This window comes from Parambassis ranga, chromosome 21 (genome assembly GCF_900634625.1).
Source record: "Parambassis ranga chromosome 21, fParRan2.1, whole genome shotgun sequence".
Lineage (NCBI taxonomy): Eukaryota > Metazoa > Chordata > Actinopteri > Ambassidae > Parambassis > Parambassis ranga.
The window spans coordinates 17,476,560-17,495,152 of record NC_041041.1 but is presented as its reverse complement, the minus strand read 5'-3'; the positions used below and the strand labels follow the sequence as shown (position 1 = coordinate 17,495,152).

The following is an 18,593-nucleotide window of genomic DNA, read 5'->3' as shown; positions in this document are numbered from 1 at the left end:
CATTTGAATTAGAGGTCACACTTTGAAAAGGAGTGCCAAATTCTTACCTTTGACTAAAAGACTGAAATACATCTCATCTGTGTTTACGTCACAGACATATTCTCCAGAATCTGACAGCTGCAGAGGATTAATGGTGAGCTTGTGGGTATTACCCTCACTGGAGATGTGAATGTTGTCCGCGTTCAATAGTTGGCCATCTTTCAGCCACCGAACATTAGCTCTTTCCTGGCTCACAAAGGCACACAGTGTGACGCTCTCATTTTCATAGGCTGAGATGTTGTTGTTTTCATTTTTATTCACAAACTTGGCTGGTGGCTCTGAGAAGAAAATAGATTTAGAAGAGGTTGCTCATAATCTACATGCACTAGTTTGTTGATCAAACTGTTTAAAAATCTTTTTAATCTTACCCTGGACCTCCACAATTGTTATCAGTTTGTCATCGACAGCATCACAGATATATTTTCCAGAGTCTGAGGGCTGAAGTCCAGAGAGAACAAGCTTCCTTACAACATCATAGCTGTCAATTTTTATGCGAGTGTCTGGTTTCAGTATCTCGCCGTTCCATAACCACTGCACAGTGGCATTTGGCCGAGACACTTCACACTCCAAAATAAGGTCATCTCCTGCGACCAGTATGTGATGCTCAGGGTGACCTGAGTTTCCAATGATCTGGACTGGAGGCTCTGAAAAGAAAAACTCAGTGCCATTTATCATTCTCCCAATTAGAGCAAAGACTGACAACATTTTTAATTATGTAATTACCTTTGACAGTGATGTAGAAGACCATCTTATCATCAACTGCATCACAGGTGTACTCCCCTGAATCTTCGAGCCCTGCATTTAAGACGACCAGGGATCTGAAGACACCTTGTTCCTCACTGCAGTATCTCTCAGTGTCATCAATTAGCTGATTATCTTTATACCAGCTGACTGATGCATTACTTCTGGAGAGTTCACAGACTAGAATAATATCGTCCGATACAAAGAATTGTTTTTCAGTTTTTGCATCGGTTTTACCAATGATTCTTACAGGTAACTCTAAAAAGAAGAAGAGAAGAGAAGCAGAGGAATATTACTGAAAGACATCACTTTTAAGAGCGTTTAAATCAGCTTTATAAAGTCATTTCAAGCTGAAGTCAAGGATTATTGTGACTTGTTAGATAACTGATTTTAAAGTTATAGCTATAGCGTAAATCACCTTTCACATGGACATTAAAATCCATCACATCGTCCTTAGCATCACAGACATACTGCGCTGTGTCCTCCAGTCTCAGAGAGTGAATGGTCAATTGACGTATTACACCATCCTCAAGGATGGTGACATTTCTGGCATCTACTTCTTCCCCATTCTTTTTCCAGGTGACTTCAGCATTGGCTCTTGAAACTTCACAATCTAGCACTAGAGTCTCCCCAGCCACTTTCTCTACTCTACTGGCCATCTTCCGTGGACGTATAAAGCGAACAGGAGGCTCTGGGATTGAAAAAAACAAACATAAAACAATTAGAAATGGCTTAAGTATTGAGCACTTAGAAATTGTCTTAATATTTTCTTTAATTACCTGCTATATTCACAAAGAACGTCACAGAGTCATCTGCTGTGTCACATACGTATTCTGCTGAATCCGAGACAGTTGTCTCAGGTATAATGAGTCTTCTGTAGACGCCATCCACCTCTAAAATAAGGTTGTCATTTTCCTCAACCTCGAGTCCATCCCGATACCAGCGTACTACTGCATTGGGCCGTGAGATCTCACAGCTTAGTACCATCCTCTCAGAGGTCTGCTGACACAGTTCCATCTGCGTCTGACTTGGGGAAACGATTTGCACTGGAGGTTCTGTACATAAATATTAGGATTATTGCTTATTTGTTTAATGAATGCAATGGAATTTCAGAAGTCATTGACATTGGTTTGACTATTTGAAAAACTACCAATGCCTTTTTATCACAATTATGAACATGTATTGTATGTGCAGTAATGATGAGGATTTTCACCTGTAATACTAAGGTGGAAGAATATTGAATCGTCGGCTGTATCACAGACATATTCTCCAGAATCTTCGACCCTGCTAGAAAGAATCTTAAGTCGTCGATAAGGACCTTCTATCTTCATCTTAATGTTCTCACTCTCTTGGAGCTTTTGGCCATCTTTGTACCAGCTGACAGCACCATTGGGGCGAGATAGCTCACAGCTCAGAATAATTTCTTCTGGGACATGACGGTCCAGGTGAACATCCTCTTTTGGATGGATTATCATTACTGGAGGCTCTGTGAAGGATATAATAAATTGCAATTGAAACACTGCAAAGCTTACATTTTATTGCAAATTGCAAAATAAATACAGTTTTGTTTTACCTCGTATGGTAACCTTGAACATCAATATGTTGTCTCCTGCTCGGCATGTGTATGTACCCATGTCTGAAAGTTGGGCTGAATGTATGGTGATATTCCTTTTGGTGCCCTCTGCTTGAATTGTAACGTTTTTGCCTGGTTGCATTTCAGTTCCATCTCTGTACCACTGGACAACGCCGTCAGCCCTTGATACTTCACACGACAGAACAAGCTCTTCCTGCTCAACAACGCTCTGGTAAAGGTCCTTCTCTGGGATGTCTGCAAATGTTACCGGTGGTGCTGCAGAAAACAGTACAGAGAAGAAATAAGTTGTTGCTTGTGAGTATACTCATTATTTGTGCTTGCGCGTGCAATAAGCTTTAAGGTCAGGTTTTTATACAGCATAAAACATGCCCATCTCAAGCCTTATGATGTAGATGACAGCTCCTCACATCATGGCTGTTAATCCACATTTGAAGCGAAGTGAAAACGTTATGTGAAGCAGTGCAACAGTGTGTCAAAAAAGAAGTTATTTTTCAAGACAGTGCCCTCAAATGTGAACCATGTACATGAAGAGCCACTAGATGCTTAATGAAATTAGGAAATTTAAAGGAAAATCAGTGATGATGATCAGGGTTTGCTTTCTTACTTATTAGAGGTCATGAAGGTGTACAAAACCGAAGAGTGAAAAACATATGGCCAAGAAAAACTTAGCACATCACCTTTCACCTCCACACAGAAATCGTCGAACTCTGACTCATCATCATCATCAGTTTTACAATCGTACACCCCAGAGCATGAAGATGTGGCTGACTTCATAACCAGCGTCCTCTTATTGCTTCCTGAATCGACGTTTATTCTCGAGTCTGGCAAGAGTTTTACTCCTTCCTCATAGGGGCAGGTGTGGGTTGCAGGGTCTGAGATCTCGCGCTGCAGTTTGATCAGGCTGCCTGCATCAACAGACTTTCTCCTCTCAGCCTCTGGAACAGCTGAGAATCAAACCCATGCTATAGGAACTCCAGTATATTGAACAGTAAACAGGTAGGAATCAGATTTCCTGTGTTATGCTATGCTTTGTCACGTACTTGCGATTACTTGGTCAGAAGTAAAGACGTCATAATTGATGTTTGCTCCAGACTGAAGGGATGGTGTGACCAATCTTGTGCCTGTGTAGCCTGAGAGTAAAATCACTTGGTAAACTAATATTGTGTCTCGCTACAATGTTCTGCCAAACTGTTCTGGCAATATTATCTGGCAAAGTTAGTAAATAAATGCCAATTGACACGCCAGCAGGCAGAGCAAATTCAGCAATAACTTTGACCTGTGCTCGTGTCTCTTCAACACGCTAAGGTCCAGTATCACTTTCCCTACAGCCCAGTTTTGGTCTGCATACAATTATGAGGGATTGCTGACCTTTTTATCACCTAGCTGCCACCTGTGCTTGTTTATCCTTTGGTTCTGGTCATATATGGTAAATCATTAAAGTTTTAAGGTTAAAGAACCAACACCACAAACTAAAAAAATCTAAAAATTATATTGTACCACAATGAGCCACTCTCATTTGATAATGAAGATACTGATTACTGCCTGGCTTCTAAATTTAGTTAGAATTTAGAATTAGAATTTAGTGGTTCCAGTCTGAAAAGACATGATAATACATGATAATCAAAATCCTCTTACTGGCTCAAATATTAAATTCCAGTCCTATATGTCCACAGAGATGCATAGATAAAAGTAAGGAATCAAGCATTGAGGCACATTATCTCGTTGGCATAGTGTTGTTGGTATAGCAGCCAAGCAGAAACTTATAGTTAGTCTTTCTAACAAAGCTCAAAATACTTAGATCACCTGCAACATCCACCTTGAATTCTATATGGTCCTCTGCGGCCTCACAGCTGTACACCCCAGAGTGTCTGACTTCTGCCGATTGAATAAGCAGCCCTCTCAGTTTTTCTTTTGCCTGCATTTCATATTCGCTGTTTGGAAGCAGCCGTTCTCCATCTTTGCACCAGTAGACCTGGGCAGCCGACTCTGAGACTTCACAGTGCAGCTTAACTGGGGAGCCTGCTTCAACAAATGTGTTTCTTGCAACCTCTGGAAGTGCTGAAAACCTCACAGGAGTAGCTGCGGGTATTATAAGATTTACAGAGCACTGCTGTTAAGCTGGACACTATTTAGAAATTGAGCACATCGGATATCTTTTTATCTTTTTTGTTTGTTTACTTTAGCACAGTCAGCCATGGAAGATCTGTTTTTCATTCATTCATTCATTCATTCAGTTTTGCTTAATACATTTGTCGCTCATTAATCTCAAATTAATCTCATTAATAAAAAAACAAATGCAAGATAATCACCTTCGATGTCCACATGGAATGTCACAACATCATCAATGAGGCTACAGCTGTAGAGGCCAGTGTCAGACACCCTAGCTGAATGAATGATTAATTTCCTGAGGCTGCCATCTCTTTTCATATCAAGGCCTGTTTTGCAAAAAAGCTCCACATCATTTTTAAACCAGGTAACCTGGGCAGCTGGGTCTGAGACCTCACACTGGAGAATAATTGGGCAGCCAATTGCAATCATCCTGTATTTTTCTGACAGAGGAATTGGTACGATCTGTGGCGATCGGCCTAAGAGAAGGGGAATGACAAGGGTCTTTGATAAGAGATGAATTCACAGTGGATAATATATGTCAAGCCAGCCATTCAATTATCTGATTATCATTCAAAGCAAAGTATGTTTTTACTACACACACACGCACCACAGAATAAGGCAGTGTCGTATGTGTCATTAAGAAGATAGTAAGAATAGAAATAAATCACCTTTCACATCCACTTGAAAGGTGATGGTATCATCTGCTGTTGAACATTCATAGGTTCCAGCATGTATGTTTTCAGCTGAAGGGATGAGCAGTGTCCGTGTCAGACCATCTGACTGTGTTTCCACATTGTTTTGTGGCAGGAGTTTCACCCCATCCTTAAACCAGTCGACATGAGCTGAAGGATTGTGAGAAAGTTCACAGCTGAGGACAATGGGAGAGCCTTCTGGGATGGACTTGTTCCTGTCATTCTCTTGCAGCTCTGAGAACTTCACAGGTAGAGCTATAGTTTTCGGATATTGCAAAAAGAGTGTCTTAATAAACCTTATAAATGTAATTACATATAATACAAAATACAAAACACAAGAGCATTTGACAAGACAACAGAACCAACAACTCACTTTAAACAGAAGAACAAAGACAAACGTCTAGAAGAGCAACAATGACAAATGTCTAGAAGAGCAGTAAAATTCCTGTTAGCCAGTTGTGTGCCTACAAAAAGTAAAGGGTATGACATACACCAGTCAGAAGTATAAGTAGCTTTTTTAAGTTAGTGGATATGCATAATCACAAGCTGCATATTTAGAAGATGAGAAGATGTCTTGTAGTATTTCATGTTATTCACTTAATTTAAGAGTTAAAGAGGCTTGATGAGGTATGACGAGGTAGTTAGAAACTACATGATGCAGCATGACATGGGATAACAAACAGGAATAAGAAGAGAGCTTTATAAATCAGATTTAAATAGTTTCTCAGATTGTTTAAAAAAATAAATGATATGGATATGGATATCCATCATCATATGGATGATGCCACATGACAGAAACAGATTATATGACTATTAAGATTTAACTTTTCAATTTCCATTTTATCAAATTGCATTGTATTAGGAATGAACTGTTTCAGTTAGATGACGGGACCTTCCATTATTCGTTAGTGGCAGTACATGAAGTACATGACAGTAAAAGCGAGTTTCTGAGCATCACCTTTTACTTCCACAGCAAATTGGATGTCATCATCTGTTGACTCACACCGGTAAATGCCAGTGTGAGACCGCTCAGCTGATGGGACAACTAGGCTCCTGACATTTCCATTTGACTGGATGTCTACTCCACTTTCAGGTAGGAGTTTTGTTCCATCCTTGTACCAACTGACTTGTCCACTGGAGTCGGACAGCTCACATTGTAGTGCAATGGGACAGCCTGCTATGACTGTCATTTTCTGGTCAGCCTCAGATAGAGCTGAAAATGTCAGTGGTGGAGCTACAGGATTGAATGTAAAATAGAACTGGTTAATAAAATGGGTACTGTTAATTAATTAATTAATTAACCAAAATAAGAAAAACACAATCCTGAAAATAATATATTTTTCTATATTTTTTAACATTAACAACTTTATTTGAATTTCATCAAGCATCAGTTTTACATCATATGGAGCTTTATTCATATATGTAAGACTACTTAAGAAAATTTGAGTGTCGGTATAGAATTAATGTATCCAGGATTTTAATATTTTTACTTTTGGACACCCCACAGCATGAAGATGTGAGCCATTTCGGGTTCTCACAATCTAGGTGGCATTTTTACTTTTATTTATTGTGATTGTTTAAGGTACATTTATTTTTATTTCTCTAAAAATCATCTACTCCTATTTCTTCCCTCAAAAATTAAGAGAGACTGAGGTTTTTTAAGGAAAGCAAACATTTGAATGCATTTAAATCCGACTAAAATCTAGAACAAATGAAAACAAGCTTTTGTCACCTTTAACATCCACATGAAACTGCAATTCATCATCTGTCGTCTTGCAGCAGTAAATCCCTGCATGAGACGGCATTGCAGACTGGAAAGCCAGTGTTCTTATAGGACCCTCTGCCAGCATGTCTTGTCCGACTGCTTCAAGTAGTTTTATTCCATCCTTGTACCAAGTAACTTGAGCATTCGGATTTGATAGCTCACATTGCAGCACTATAGGTTCACCGACTTCAACAGACTTGTTCCTCTCAGCCTCACCAAGACTTGTAATTCTTACAGCTGGAGCTGGGGGATGTTTGAGGTAACATCAAGAGAAAATTGCATTACTATTAATGACTACAAAACAAAATTATGCTTAAAACAAACAAAAACAAGAGCAAAATCTCCAATCAAGATTAGTCATGCGAATAAATATTAAAGGTAAAATAAGTCATTGTAAGATATTTCCTCAATTATTAGTAAACTAAGTATCTGGTTAGACTTGAGATAACTAGGCATTCGAGTTAGGCTTTGAAGATAATGTATTTACTCTTGTCTCTATCTGTAGTATTTTCCCAGACCACCCAAGCTCACAGGTTTACACCAACTACACAAGTAGTTTTAGTATGAACAAAATCCAGGTGAGTAAATGTAGAAATTGTCAAAATGTCAAGGATTGCAAAAGCAATCTTTTCATTTTACACAATGTCAACATTGTGCCCGTCCATTTTTTTTGATTGATAATGCTAACCATTTAAATCACCTTCAACAGCCACCTTATATGCGGTGACACTGTCACTCGTTGTTGAGAGAAAGAGCTCTTCCATGTGGACAGCAGGTGCCTGTTTGCTATCGTAAGGCTCTGCAAAGTGGGATGATCTGTGCCCAGAGTGAACAGTGCGGTCTACTTGCTCTTCTGTAGTCTCCATGGTTTGATGACCCTCTGCTTGGACTGATGCCTCCTGAATCGCGTGATGCGGTACATATGAATGAGTAGATACAGTTTGTCCCGTATGGTAGGGGTCATGCGGTCGGACAGGTGCAAACTGTTGCAAACTGTAGTGGTCAGGTTGGAAGGTTTTGACCCCTTTAGTATCAGAGAGATCCAATGATTGAATGGATGCTTTGTTATTGAAGTCACTGAGCATCTTTGAAAGGATGGTAGATGTCTGTAAGGGTCTCTTAAACTCCTCTGATTGATCAGTAGTAGTCCATAAAGAGTCACAGGGCCCAACTGAATAGACATTTTCAGTTTGTGAGGAATCGGGAATCTTGTCTGATTGGGCAGCTGGCATCTGTAGGAAACTACAGGGCCTTTCTGACTGCACAGTTGCCATCTTTAAGGGCTTAAAATGCTCCTCTGATTGGACAGTAGCAGTCTGTAAGGACCTAAAATGCTCCTCTGATTGGACAGTAGCAGTCTGTAAGGACCTAAAATGCTCCTCTGATTGGACAGTAGCAGTCTGTAAGGAATTAAAAGGCTCCACTGATTGGAAAGGAGCAGTCTGTAAGGAGTCTGTGGGCTCTTCTAAATGGACAGTAGTGGCTTGTAAGGTTTCAGAGGGCTCCTCTGACTGAGGAGTTGCAGCTTTTAAAGAGTTACAAAACTTGCTGGATTTGACTGTACAAATCTGCAAGTGCTCTAACATGGCACTTGAAGTTTGTATGGGGGTACGTAACTCTGTGGGTCTCTGAACTAAGCTATGTACCTCCTCTAATTGGACAGTCTTGGGACTGGATACCTCTGTTTCAACTGTAGTTTTTAACAACTTACAAAACTCATCTTCGTGGGCAGCTGGATTATAAAGTTCCTCAGACTGGGCTCCTGTGTACTGTATATAGTAAATAAATTCCTCACCTTGTGATTCTGTAAGCTTTTTAGTGTGATTGTGTGCGTCAGATTGCATTGTTGGTGGCTTCACAAAATTGCAAGTCACTGGAGGTTTGGTGCATATTATTGGTTGATTTTTGGAGAGCTCTATTGGCAGTTCATTTGCAATCAAGTCAGTCATATGATCATATGCTGACTGAGAAGTTGGCATGTTCCTGGAATGGTCTTCACATGTCTGAGTGTCTCCATCCCTGCCACTGTAGATGCCAGTGCATCTTGAGGACATCCGGAAAACTCCAGCTGGATAAGCCTCTTCAGTGGAGTTGTTCTTCTCTTGTTCAGAAGAGAGCCTGGGCGATGTAGCTACAAGCATTGTGATGTACACAGAGAAAGGTTTTCAGTTGTTGATGGTCTCAATACTTCTTCTCATAACAGAATTTTACAGCAGTGTGGGTTAGCATGGAGTTATGGGAAAATCCATTGCAAAGACAAACAAGAAGGTCGACCAGGTTTGGTCTGAGAGTGAGCTCCAATATGTCTCCTTTCAGCTGACTCCTAATATTGTCGTTTGATCAATGTGTACACTAACTTCTGAGCTTCCCAAAACCTAAGCGGTACAATAATTTTCTTCTGTTTGAAGAAAGGTTCGTTGTCATTGCAACGGGTAGAGGTTCAGGGCAGCAATGTGAATGAGGGGATCTGGTGATGAATCAGACATAAGATGGCCTTAAAGATGTGTAAGTTGCTTGTTACAAGCAAAGATGGCTGTTAAAATGAAGAATGAATAGACAAACACAACATATACATTAGTATGAGAAGCAGCTACACTGCTATTCAACAACCACATATAAGAGCCAAAAACAGCAGGAAATGACCCGAGACCAAGGATGACAATGAGATAAAAAGCAGTTTTCTAAGAAAAAAAAAGATTTACAGATGCCTGAAATGATTCAGCTAACAATGAAATACACCACTATTGTTAGTGGCATTTATATGCTGGGTTAACATGGATGACTGATGTTGAAATATCAAATCACCTTTGACATCCACAGTGTATTGGGCTGATGCATCAGCTATCTCACCAATCTCATCACCATAGTGACACTGCTCTGCTGTTTGGACAAAGCCAAAGAGAAAACAATGAGCTGGACGATCGCTTTACGCATATAACTAAATTCTTGATTCTGAATTGTGCAGGTACAATGAGGGACACCACCTTTCATGGCCTCATTTAAATGTGCATCACCCGATGTTTCGCAGCCAAACCCTCCATCACCAGACAAGTGTTGTGATTGGGAGTGCAAGATTTGGCTACAGTTGCTCTGTGAGTCATGGTCAGCTTCCCTTTGTGGGTAGATCGGGGTTCCATCTTTGTACCAACAGGCTTTGGCAATGGGATCTGAAATCTCAAATTGTTGAACAATTGGGCAGTGCCCTTCAGCAGACTTGGCCTTCTCAACATCAGAGTCGAGCAGATATGTTGGTGGTGGCACTACAAACAATCATGGGGGATAATTTTAGTGCACATTAATCTAGAGTTTACAAAACCTGACTCTATAGAGACTCTTAATAATATAGATCGGTAAGTAAAAGCTATGCAAAAAGATCATTTTAACTAAAATATACAAAGATTAGTAAAAAAAATCACCTTGATTGTTTGCTATTAATTGGGCAACATCATCTGCTGTTGCGCAATAGTATGCTCCAGAGTTTGAAGGGTGAGTTGGTTCAATAACAAGGGTCTTCTTGATGCCTTCCATTTCAAAATCAGGCTCTCTATTAGAATCAGACTCTGTATCCCTCTGCCATGACACCTGGAAAGCTGGGTCTGAGGTTTCACAGGTGTGTTCAGTGTGACAGGTTGCCATGAGTGATTGCGTCTCCACAACCTCCGGTAAGGATGACACTGGCAACGTTGGAGCTAAAGATGACGATTCATATTATAACAGCGGAAATTTACACTATGCAGAAATGGGTATAGGTTTAGCTGCCCAAAGCAGGGAAGTAATCTGTCATATCTCAGCTTAACATCTCAACAACTTGCATATTATTTAAATATGTACATTTTGTCAGTAGAGATTAATTTAACTTTTTTTAAAAAACGGTAACAACTTCACACAAAGCACCACTTAAACACAGACAGACGTAATGCATTTTGTACATGTTAGTTGCATCTAGCCGCCAGAAAAGCTTTAGGTGTATCTAAAATTGAAATTAAAAAATCACCTTTAATATCCACAGTGAAGTGGATAGTGTCATCAGGAGATTCACAGCTGTATAGCCCTGAGTGCATGAGCTCAGCAGATGGGATAATGATTTTCCTTGATGTGCCATTACTCTGCATATCCCAACCATTCTGCAGAAGGAGCTTTTTACCATCTTTATACCAGCAGACAGGCACAGTGGAGTCTGCAACCTCACATTCCAGCTCCAACGGTTTGCCCGCTTCAAGTGACTTTGTTCTCTCCACATCAAAGTCAGTGGAGTATGTCACTGGTATAGCTAGCATTAGGAATTTAGGACAGCTAAATAAAATCAAGGCTGTGGAAATGGATAGCTTACAAAAATGTAACTGCTGAGCAGAAGATGAAAGGGGCTTTGGAGACTTTCAATTCAAAGGGAGCCACAGCAGTCACAAAATAAATGACTATAAATAGTTATCACCTAGTGTGTTAACAGTTCTTTAAAGTTATGTGCATGAAACAGTCCTTCAAACCACATAGTAGAAGCAGGGATTATTAGTGGCATCTAGAAAGAGGGGGTGGGGTTACAGTATGAATGCACAAGATAAGAAGTGTAAAGTCACCTTTGATCTCCACTTGAAACTCCACGGTATCATCCTGTGTGGTGCACCTGTACACACCAGAGTGGCCCAGCTCTGCAGACTGAACAACTAATGTCCTTGTGTTGCCCACTGAGTGGATTTCTAATCCAGAGTTTGAAATTAGCTGTGTTTCATCCTTGTACCAGCAAACAAGGGCCTCAGGATCCGACACCACACACTGGAGAACTATAGGGCAGCCTGCCTCGATCGACTTGGTCTTCATATCTTCGGGTATAGCCGAGAACTTCATGGGTGGAGCTACAGATATGTTTAGATTTTATGTCAACCTTACATCAACGTCATGCCAGCCATTTTAGATTATTTATCATAAAACAACAACTAAAAAAGAGAGGTAACAGATAAGTGCTAAGAAGAAGGCAACAGACAACATACAAGAGTGTCATCGGAGTTAGTCGCTTTGCTGAGTGGGAGCTTGTTAATGTTTTACATCACGCAAGGTAAAACAAATCACCTGTGATGTCCACACTGAATGTGATGGTGTCACCCTTTGTCTTGCAGCAATATAATCCAGAGTGGAAAACGTCTGCTGACTGGACAATCAGTCTCCTCACCAAGCCATCAGTTATAATATCTACTCCACTTTGAGGATGGAGCTTTGACGCATCTTTGTACCAGTGCACTTGTGCTGAAGGATCTGAGAGCTCGCATTGTAAAATAATGGGGCATCCCGCATGGATGGTTTTGTTCCTCTCAGCATCTGGAACTGCTGAAAACCTCACAGGTGGGGCTATGAATATTTACATATTTTAATGGATTGTTATGTCATTTTATAGGTCAGACTTTAAGAGATGACAACATGCATCCTATATAAAGATAAACATAAGAATAAAGGGTACAAGTGACAGTGAAGATGGTTAGGTTCTGTGAAAGCCGCCAGTATTGTGAGAAACTCACTCCACTCACCCTCTACTTCCACATTGAACCTGATGACGTCATCAATGGCATCACAGCAATACACTCCTGAGTGTGACAACTCTGCTGACTGGATGACAATGCGCCTCATGGTGCCCTCTGATTGGATATGAAGACCTTCCATTGATTGTAATTCCACCCCATTCTTGTACCAGTGCACTGGAGCTGCAGGATCTGACAGCTCACAGTACAACACAATGGGGTTTCCGATTTCTACAAATTTGTTTCGATCCATTTCTGACAGTGGAGAAAACTTGACAAGAGGTGCTGTAAATGTTAGAAAAACAACAGGAAGTGTTTACATCACTGAATCGATAAATAGATAGAGATAGATAAAAGAACATTATAGATAAAGAACATTACTCTCATCTCGTATTTTTGTGCCATACCAGAATTTTCACCCAATTCCTCTTAAAGCATCCAAAAACACAGTACATGTAAGGCCCACCAAGACCAACAAATCCTTAAATGGAACTATACATACCTTGAATGTATAGCACTGCTGAATCTCTGATTCCATAGGCAATAAATGTAAGCTCGGCTCCGTTGTCTGTATCGCGCACTCCTCGCATGCGAAGAGACTGGTGTGTTCGTGACCGACGCATGGAATACCGCTCATCCTCCTGAAGCTGAGTTCCATTTAAGAACCATGTACCAATAACTGAAGCGGAAAGCTCAATAGAGAAGACAGCATCTTGGCCCTCAGGCACCAAGGCATCCTGTAAGGGAGCTTGTATTCTGGCCACAGGAACTAGTAAAGAAAAACAACATGTAGAAAAAATATCCTAAGCCATTTTGTGATTAATCAAGAAAAAAACAACACAGTAGCATAGCTGTTTTGGCAGAACTGAGCTCACCTAAGTGGACTGTTCTCGGGAACTCAACGTTGTTACTCTTCCCGTATTTGTTTACACTGCAGATGCGAAAGCGATAATCAGCCTCACATGGGACACTGTCACCAAGGATCTCCACAGAGGTTGCAGAGTCAGTGGTCAGACACTGTAGCCACTCCTGTGAACCAGTGCCTACTTCCTGTCTCTCAAGCACATATCCCGATGGAGGGTTTTTTCGTGAGTCCTGAGCAGGAACCCATGAGAGAAGAGCTGCATTAGCACGCTCTGTGTTGATCTGTACACTCACAGGACAACTCGGAGGACAATGTTTGGCCGCTGAAAACAAACAAAAAAAAACATCAGGCATCAACATTTCATTGGATAGCAAACAGTGAAAATGATGGTTATGCAAACTTTACATTTGATGCATTATGATTCAATGACTGACATTACCTTTCACCCTCAACTGAGAGGAAGTCTTGGATCTGCCTACAAGAAAAGTCACCAGGCCAGAATCTTGGGGCATAGTATTGACGAAAACTAGGATGTGAGTTCGACCAAAAGACTTAAGGATGGTCTGATGGGTTTCTCGCAGCTCTACGCCCTCTTTGTACCAATGTATGTCCATCTCTTCTTTTTCCACTTCAACACAAAAAGCAGCATTTTCACCCTCCAAGACGTCCACTTTTCTTGGAAGCTTCCGCAGAATTGTACCTACAAGGAAAGACAACAAAACGTAGCTTTGAGTTACATTCCTGTTACTTTAGCTATTTACTGTGATTGAAACTACTCTTTACCTTTTACAGCTACCTCTGCAATACTTCTGCCCCCATCGGGCATCTCACAGAGGTAAATCCCATCATCATCAACTCCGATGTCACGGATCGTTAACCGCCGTTTTGTTCCCCACTCCTCCATTCCATATTTGGCCCCTGGCTGCAGTCGTCGATCCTCCAGATACCACGTAATGGGAACTGAGTCCTCTGGAACTTCACACTCGAGAACAGCTAAGTCTCGTTCCCATACTTCAAGATCAATGAGAGGCTGCTTGAACCGCACAGGCGGCTCTGGGACCAAAGAACACAATTATGATTAAAACCGTATAACATTTACATGAAAAAAAATTTAGAAACAACTCAAATTACATTAGTAACATTAAATTCTTTAAGCAATCTGACCCAGTAAATAAACCCATAATACACAGTATGCATGTCTCTGTAGTAAACGCTGCAATTTGAAATGAATTTGATAGTAAATTCCAGGTAAGCAAACAAGATGAACAAAATCATGAGGCAAGTGGCTTATTTAGTTGAGGAATGGGACGGTCATTAACACAGTGGGGTGTTAGATAGGGAATAAACTGTTTGTAACTGACACCATCAGACAGTACCAGACAGTTGTAAACATAAGAATGTAGACTGCATTTAGTAGTGTGTGTGCAAAGCTCTTCATTTCCTTATCTTGCTAATGTTTTAACAAGGGCGATTACACACAATAACTGACGACAGATGGTGTACATTCAGTGTCTTCACTTCAAATTGCATTCATACCCATCCTCTGACCATTAATCCTACTTTAGTGCTTCAACTGATACAATACTTTGGTGGTGCCATGAGTTTGGATTTCTCTGGGCCATGTGAGAAACATGATGCCTTCCAAAAGACTCGATCACATGGACGTCCAACCTTTCACAAGCTAAGTGACTTTGCAGACATCATACTGCTGATGAACTTTGCATGTTAAGATACACAATCTCGAGTTTCACATTTCATATCATTAATGTTTTTTGATAAATCTACCAGTAGATCATTTGTTTATATTTACAACACAGTGACCGCCTGACCTGCCTGTAATTATTTTATTTGACTTAAGATGCTAAAAGATATATATATATTAAATAATTCCCTCGGTGGGCATCTATAAGTAGCCAAAGAGTCATAAAGTGCTTCTGAACGCTGTCTTTGCTTTTTAAATTATAGCAACCTAAACTTGGTATGAAAGCTACCTCTTTGAGACATAGGTCACATGTTTTTTTGGTGTAGAAGCATGGTATCATTAACCCTTTCAATATTTAAGAATTATCCGTCTTTGGCCCTACCCCAATAAATGATCTCAGAGTACTTGTTCATCTCAGTGACATCATCCTAGCATCAAATAGATAGACATTTGATCCAAGAACGCCACACTCCTACTCACTCCTTTACTCACTGAAAAAGGCATCACTTGCTTGCACAGTCTGCATCTACCATTCTTGACTTTCTTTACATTTATATAAATAAAAACAATAGAAATGTTTCCTCACTTACCCTTGACGGAGAGGTGCACCGCACTGAGGGTTTGCCCTGCAGTATTTGAAGCAGCACAGACATAAAGTCCATTATCTTTTTGCTTACAATACAGAACTTTGAGAGTGAAGTATCCTTCTCTGTCCTCATACAACAAGTAACGCCTTCCAGACAGAATAAGCCTGCCATCTTTTCTCCAAATGATTTCTGGTTTGGGTTTACCAGTCACAAAGCAGCGGAATTTGGCATGTTTGCCTTCTGTCACCGCAAACATTTTTACTTTAGTTGACTTGGTCATGGAGTCATCTTTGAGGCGGTTTGGCACCTGCCTTCCGCTCCTTTGTTTTCCCTGGTGGGCTTTCCAGTGGCCATTTGTGTAGCCATTGCGATTTCCTTCTTCCTCATGTCCTGGACCTGCATCGACAAGCAACACAGCTGCTGCCAATGCTTCCCCAAACTCATTCCTAGCTTTGCATGTATATACACCACCATCTGGAGCACGAGTCTTAAAGATCTTCAGCTGAAACCATCCACCGTCCTGGTAGCCCACACTGAAATGTGTGCTTTCAAATATTTCATGGAGTTTTCTACCATCCTTTTCCCAAACAACCTCTGGCTTTGGGTTTCCCCATAGTTTGCAAGAGAACACAGCATCTTCTCCACGGCCAACGCGAGTGGAGAGTGGTTTGATAAGGAACCGTGGTTTATTTTCCTCTCGAAGCTCCATCTCTTGTGCCTCACCTTCCACCTTTAGTGTCGCAGCTGCATATGTTTCCCCAATGCTGTTCTTTGCTTTGCATATATATTGGCCACTATCCTCGATGGTAACAGCTGAAATGATGAGATTGTAAACATTGCCATCCTCAAAGACCCGATATCGTCCCTGTGGGTCAATCTTTTCATTGTTTCGCTCCCAGATTACAGCTGGCCTTGGATCGCCACCAATCTGACACTTAAGGACTGCATCGGTCCCGCTTTGTACCACCACAGGTCTTGGATAGGCTAAAAAACGTGGTGCACCTCCAAATACATCCATTTTCTACTGCTTTGACAGCTTTCGTTCTCCTTAGGCAGTCCAGTAGGGCAATTAGTGGCTACTCACTGGGGCAAGACCGTCCGACCTCTGCTCTGCAAGTTTCTAAAAGAAGAAATGACAGATAAATTACTGTAATATTAAGCAGCCTTCCTTTGAGACGCATATATTCAAACAGTTTTAACATGTCAACCACACTGCATGTGCAATAACTGTTTGCTGTGAGAAGCATTCCTGTAAACAAACCCATCTCGTTAGAAATGCCAAAAGAATTTCTGTCATTCACATTTAAACTCCACCCCTTTCAAGTGCACGTGTTTCAGCACAAACAGATGGTATGATTATTAGGGCTAATTGAATTAGATCTGTCTGCATGAGAGAAAAACACTGCCTAGCAGTATGAGGGGGACAGCCTAGTCCTATTGCAACAGCAGCCACAACACATAGCCAGTACAGCTGGTGCTGTATTTCAATGGGAAAGTGCTTAATATAGTACACACTAAATAAAGACCTGCAAAGGAGTGTGTGTCAGGTATCACAAAGACAGCTCAGAAGCCCGCGTGCTCACACAAACACCAGCCCAAATCACAGTCTGCTCACCCAAGAGAGACCGTGCAGTCAAAATATGCTGAGCATCTATCACACCCTTTGTTGGGAGATCTGTTAGGGGATGCTTTATCTAAATGTGACTGGATTACGGCCCTGTCATAGTCCATATTTAAGGAATTTGTTGTTATAAGCGTTCTTAGTTTTCTATTCATTGGAAAATAACAATGTGCATAGATTGACTCTGGAAAAAAAGAATATTTACCAATTAGCTGAGTGTGTTATGCAAGACATGTCCTGAACTGTCAGAACTTTGTATTTATAAAGGCAAGTCAAAACTCTAATTTAAAAAAAATCTGATTTTCCCTTTTAGATCACAGTTTTAATTTAAAATGATATATTTAAAAAAATACAATATATCCTTGATAATAGTTATTATAAAACATGGCTATAAATATCCTAAAAAAACAAGCCCTGGATGTTCTGGAGAACTGAGCAATACTGCTTTGAAGTTTTCTTTTTGAGGCATGTCTAAACTGATAGATAAAGTTTTAAGTTAATAGTTTTACAAAAAAAATAAAATAAAACAACAAAAAATCCCCACACAAGTCAAATGATTTTTTTAAAAAAGTACATATTTTATTTAGGGAAAAGTAGTAAATTTCGCTTTCTTTTATTTAATATTTTATATTCTCAAATATATTTTTGTGCATCGCATAAAAAGTTGTTTTACCTACACAGTTCAAACATTGCATTGAGTGTATCTTCAATATTCCCTCTGGACTTTTAAAGTGAAGAGATTAACCTCTGTGTTTACTTGTCTGATTTAATTGGAATGACCTCTGCCCCTTGTGAAGCTGCGCTCCGTACCCCTCACATGACCTACCTCGCTTCAGTCGCCAGGAACGACCGTCAACATACATTCCGCACTAGCAATCTCTGTCCGAGTTAAGAAGCAGTGCCACCCGTCTCCTGAAGGCTGACTAATGTCCCAAGTTGACTTCAGATTCAGACGCATGCTGTCCTCAAAGGTCCCATGTTCTACTTCAGTAGATGTTAATGTCATGTGGTTGGTATAGAAAGCGGTCCTGCTCTGGCTTCCTGTTTAACAAGTTCGGAGTGGTCCCCCAGTCTCTGTGTCGTTCAGGCCTTAGACACCCCAAGTGTCATTGTTCATGGAATACCATTAAATGCTTTTGCAGCTGCTGCTGTCCCCTAAAAATACTGGCTGCCTTGATGACAGCAGTGAAGATAAGTCAGGCACTTCCATTCACTTGCCAGCAGGGGCTAAAGATAGTTCAGGTGGCCAATGCAGAGCAGACTGCTTGGCTTACTTGAAGCTCTGCAACAAAGAATCTCAATAGAACAGCCAGTTTATGTTTCCAAAGTTGTTTTTTAGAGCTCATCTTTATTTGTTTCTGGATATAAAGA

General features: G+C 40.6%; 1 protein-coding gene across 13 annotated transcripts in view; it reads right to left on the bottom strand.

The window, feature by feature from the left end:
- obsl1b (obscurin like cytoskeletal adaptor 1b) overlaps positions 1–18,381 on the bottom strand; it is a 30,341-nt gene extending 11,960 nt beyond the window's left edge. The window contains exons 1-28 of one of the 13 annotated variants that reach the window (XM_028393687.1): positions 18,049–18,381; positions 15,605–16,721; positions 14,096–14,365; positions 13,752–14,012; positions 13,323–13,634; positions 12,950–13,216; positions 12,457–12,732; positions 12,005–12,280; positions 11,515–11,790; positions 10,935–11,210; positions 10,357–10,629; positions 9,925–10,200; positions 9,746–9,820; positions 7,641–9,071; positions 6,908–7,183; positions 6,134–6,409; positions 5,152–5,430; positions 4,684–4,959; positions 4,178–4,453; positions 3,415–3,504; positions 3,052–3,318; positions 2,354–2,629; positions 1,994–2,266; positions 1,560–1,835; positions 1,199–1,471; positions 763–1,038; positions 408–683; positions 48–317 (exon numbers count right to left, since the gene is read on the bottom strand). In XM_028393687.1, the coding sequence (XP_028249488.1) occupies positions 48–317; positions 408–683; positions 763–1,038; positions 1,199–1,471; positions 1,560–1,835; positions 1,994–2,266; positions 2,354–2,629; positions 3,052–3,318; positions 3,415–3,504; positions 4,178–4,453; positions 4,684–4,959; positions 5,152–5,430; positions 6,134–6,409; positions 6,908–7,183; positions 7,641–9,071; positions 9,746–9,820; positions 9,925–10,200; positions 10,357–10,629; positions 10,935–11,210; positions 11,515–11,790; positions 12,005–12,280; positions 12,457–12,732; positions 12,950–13,216; positions 13,323–13,634; positions 13,752–14,012; positions 14,096–14,365; positions 15,605–16,619 (8,944 nt within the window). In that variant the 5' untranslated portion in view covers positions 16,620–16,721; positions 18,049–18,381. The remainder of the gene's footprint in view (positions 1–47; positions 318–407; positions 684–762; positions 1,039–1,198; positions 1,472–1,559; positions 1,836–1,993; positions 2,267–2,353; positions 2,630–3,051; positions 3,319–3,414; positions 3,505–4,177; positions 4,454–4,683; positions 4,960–5,151; positions 5,431–6,133; positions 6,410–6,907; positions 7,184–7,640; positions 9,072–9,745; positions 9,821–9,924; positions 10,201–10,356; positions 10,630–10,934; positions 11,211–11,514; positions 11,791–12,004; positions 12,281–12,456; positions 12,733–12,949; positions 13,217–13,322; positions 13,635–13,751; positions 14,013–14,095; positions 14,366–15,604; positions 16,722–18,048) is intronic. The other 12 variants (XM_028393688.1, XM_028393695.1, XM_028393696.1 and 9 more) reach the window with 12 other exon arrangements.
- Positions 18,382–18,593: the final 212 nt, after the last annotated feature.